Below are 4,355 nucleotides of genomic sequence, written 5' to 3' on the forward strand. Positions count from 1 at the left end.
AAAGCTGAAAATCTAAACATAGGACAATGTCATAGGAAAGGTGAATGAGAGTATGATGCCCTGATTGCTAAGTCAGAGGCTTTTTACCATTAAGTAGTTTCTTCCAGGGTGATATATCTGATTTTTTGTTAGTTTGCTAGACAGTAATGGTTATAACCCATTGAATTAAAAATTCCATGTGTCCACATTAATTGATTGACAGATAAATAGAAAGAAAAAGAAAGAAGAAAAAGAAAGAGACAGAGAAAAAGAGAAAGAAAAGAAAGAAAGAAAGAAAGAAAGAAAGAAAGAAAAGAAAGAAAGAAAGAACGAACGAACGAAAGAAAGAAAGAAAGAAAGAAAGAAAGAAAGAAAGAAAGAATATAGATAGGCAGATAGGCAGATAGATCAAGCTCATTCTCACAGTAAAGCCAACTAATAAATATAAAAGGAATGAGGGAGTTAGAATGACACATTTTGCAACCATCATTACTTATAATGGAGTCAGGTAAGATAATCAATAGATGCTTTAATGAGTGGCTGAGAATTTAATAAAAACAAGATATGTATATATTAGTTTTAATATATTTCCCAGAAATTATACTAGAAAAAAAGGATAATTTTATAATGGAGATAGACGATTTCAATATTGGAGCAAATTAACATTATCTGCCTACTAGTAGAAGGCATTGAGATGGACACATAGATTCATCTCCTGTTAAAAATTTAAAGTCTGGATAAAAATATGGAGGGTCAATAGAAAACCCACTTATTTGGAGAACATTCTGTGAAACAACTTGTTTGTACTTTTCAAAAATATTAATGTCTAGACAGAGAGAGAGTGTCAGATCAGAATAGATTAGCTATATTATGGGATGTTGCATCACATCTTGGACAGGAAGGACAGAAGATGCTCTATTTAGAAAAGAATATTATGTCAAGATCACATCTCCTGATTTTGATAATAGTACTGTGGTTAGACAAGTGAATACCTTTGTTCTTGGATAAAATAGAGAACTTAGGGGTAAATTGGTATCATGGATACACAGTAGTCTTAAGTGTCACAGAAAAAATAATAATATATATTAATAAAGACAAAAGGAGAACAACAAGCAAATAGGAAAAAAATTATTAACAATTGTTGAGGCCGGGCGCGGTGGCTCACGCTTGTAATCCTAGCACTTTGGGAGGCTGAGGGGGGCGGATCACGAGGTCAGGAGATCGAGACCACGGTGAAACCCCGTCTCTACCAAAAATACAAAAAATTAGCTGGGCGTGGTGGCGGGCGCCTGTAGTCCCAGCTACTCGGAGAGGCTGAGGCAGGAGAATGGCGTGAACCTGGGAGGCGGAGCTTGCAGTGAGCCGAGATTGCGCCACTGCACTCCAGCCTGGGCGACAGAGCGAGACTCCGTCTCAAAAAAAAAAAAAACAAAAAAAAAATTGTTGAATCTAGATGAAATGTCTATGAGAGTATTGTTTCTAATTCTTGATACTTATCTGAAGGTTTGAATTACTTTACAATAAAAAGTTAAAAACAAAAACAGAAAGAAACACTGGGGCAAAAGGTGAGTCAAGTAGGCACAAATATATACATGCTTCCTCTGAGCTCATTTTGAAATAAATAACTCATTCTCTTTGATTCTCCAACCCTGACCTTTCATCGCGCTCTGGTCCTTTACAAAGTGTCAGTAAGGAATGGGGGACAACCAATCATGGGTCACAGAATTCATCCTGGTTGGATTCCAGCTCAGTGTGGAGATGGAAGTGCTCCTTTTCTGGATCTTCTCCCTGTTATACATCTTCAGCCTGCTGGCGAATGGCATGGTCTTGGGGCTCATCTGTCTGGATCCCAGACTGCGCACCCCCATGTACTTCTTCCTCTCACACTTGGCCGTTATTGACATATCCTATGCTTCCAGCAATTTGCTCAACATGCTGGAAAACCTAGTGAAATACAAAAAAAACTATCTCCTTCATCTCTTGCATTATGCAGATGGCTTTGTATTTGACTTTTGCTGCTGCAGAGTGCATGATTTTGGTGGTGATGTCCTATGACAGATTTGTGGCTATCTGCTATCCCCTGCATTACACTGTCATCATGAACTGGAGAGTGTGCACAGTCCTGGCTATTACTTCCTGGGCATGCGGATTTTCCCTGGCCCTCATAAATCTAATTCTCCTTCTAAAGCTGCCCTTCTGTGGGCCCCAGGAGGTGAACCACTTCTTCTGTGAAATTCTATCTGTCCTCAAACTGGCCTGTGCAGACACCTGGATTAATGAAATTTTTGTCTTTGCTGGTGGTGTGTTTGTCTTAGTCGGGCCCCTTTCCTTGATGCTGATCTCCTACACGCACATCCTCTTGGCCATCCTGAAGATCCAGTCAAAGGAGGGCCGCAAAAAAGCTTTTTCCACCTGCTCCTCCCACCTCTGTGTGGTTGGGTTCTACTTTGGCATAGCCATGGTTGTTTACCTGGTCCCAGACAACAGTCAACGACAGGAGCAGCAGAAAATCCTCACCCTGTTTTACAGCCTTTTCAATCCATTGCTGAACCCCCTCATCTACAGCCTGCGGAATGATCAGGTGAAGGGTGCCTTCTACAGACCACTGCAGAAAAAGAGGATCGTGTGAATGAGGGGAGAATTTTGTTTCAGTTGATCTACCTTTATGAGATGTGGTTTGCTTGCACAATACAACTCAGAAAAAGTCCACAAGAAGAGGCTTAATTTAAGAATGAAAATTACCTAGATTTTGGCGCTGAAAATGGGAACAAATTTCCTGGGTGTGCCCACCTTCTTATATTAAGTAGCCTTGTTAGGATACAGAATAGCTATATTAGAATATCTAATTTTTTGTTTAAAATAATGACATCTTTTAAAAAATCAGAAATAGGACGACATGGAGATAAAATACTTATTATTTTATAATTTCAACTTTTGTTTTAGATTCAGGGGGTACGTGTGCAGGTTTGTTACATGGTTATATCATGTGATGCTGAAATTCGGTGTGTGATTGAACCCATCACCCAGGAAATGAGTATAATATCCAACAGAAAGTTACATCAACACATTACTCTTCGCTGATCAATCAGGACATATGTAACTCCTATCATTACCTGGTGGCAGCTAAAAACGGTAGATTAAAATCAATATTAAGAGAAAAAACTTCCGAGAGAAACCAGAACTTTAATAAACAGTAATGTAGAGCAATGTGTTTCTACTTCACTGATTATGAGGACAATGAAATAAATGACTGAGAAGTTATAAATTCCTTTTGGGAATAATTCAGAAAAGTAAACAAGAAAACATTGTAGAAAACTTCAATGAGAAGAAAGAAAAAGAAAGAGAAAGAAAAAAGAAAGAAAGAGAGAAAGAGAGAGAGAGAGGGAGAGAGGGAGGGAGGGAGGAAGGGAGGGAGGGAAAGAGAGAAAAGGAGAGAAGGAAGGAAGGGAGGAAGGAAGGAAGGAAGGAGATAGATAGATAGATAGATAGAACATAGATAGACAATTCTAAAGTATATTTCAAGCTGTATGGTATGACCAACTGAATGAAATCCATTTGAAATTGTTTAAATGGTCTGGAAGGCAAGAGTTCTAAGCATGGCTCTAATTTTACATTTATTCATGGGATATGGTAATTACCAATATGGCAAGATTGAGTCACCTGTAGGGGATCTTGGGTAATATTCAATTTATTTTAAGGTGGGTTGTGATGACACCGAGAGATATGAAACAACTCTGATATAACCAATGTCGTCTACCTTTCATGTTGGTAAAAAGTTCTTTGGATTTGTAAAACAAGATTGAGCAACACTCATTATGCTAATGATGGTACAATCAGTAAAGGTGGCTTTTCTATAGTCATCAGCTAAAGCATTTATTTTTTAAAGTATTCTCTTTATTATAAACTTCAGTAGTAATAACTGAGATTTAATTTGGTGTTCTATTGTCTCAATTTCCTTTTATCTATTAATTTCCTTTTATCTACTAATTTCCTTTTATCTATTAACAAATTAATAGATTTAATTAATCCATTAATTTTTAGTGTAATTTTATTTTTATTTTATTATTTTTAGTGTAATTTTAAGTTTACAGAAAAATTAAGTGCTAAGAGTTACATATACCCTCTAAACCCTCTCTACAAAAATTGTGTCCCCTGTAATTAATATCATGCCTTATGTGTGGTACAGTTATTACAACTGGTTGGTCAATATTTGTACATTAACATTAAATATAGCTCATAGCTTACATTAGGGTCCACTGTTTGTGTTGTACATTCTAAAGGTTTTAACAAATGTATAATGTCATGCATCCAATATTATAGCATATAGAATAGTTTCACTGCCCTAAAAATCCCCTGTGCTCTACCTATTTATCTCG

General features: G+C 37.0%; 1 protein-coding gene across 1 annotated transcript; it reads left to right on the forward strand.

Annotated features, from left to right (window-relative positions):
• Nucleotides 1–1,674: 1,674 nt before the first annotated feature.
• LOC129485153 (olfactory receptor 2A2) lies at nt 1,675–2,608 on the forward strand. Its single transcript, XM_055284379.1, has 2 exons — nt 1,675–1,926; nt 1,973–2,608. Exons 1-2 carry the CDS (start codon nt 1,675–1,677, stop codon nt 2,606–2,608), a joined length of 888 nt encoding a protein of 295 aa, XP_055140354.1.
• Nucleotides 2,609–4,355: the final 1,747 nt, after the last annotated feature.

This window comes from Symphalangus syndactylus, chromosome 6, assembly GCF_028878055.3.
Source record: "Symphalangus syndactylus isolate Jambi chromosome 6, NHGRI_mSymSyn1-v2.1_pri, whole genome shotgun sequence".
NCBI classification, from domain to species: Eukaryota; Metazoa; Chordata; class Mammalia; order Primates; family Hylobatidae; genus Symphalangus; species Symphalangus syndactylus.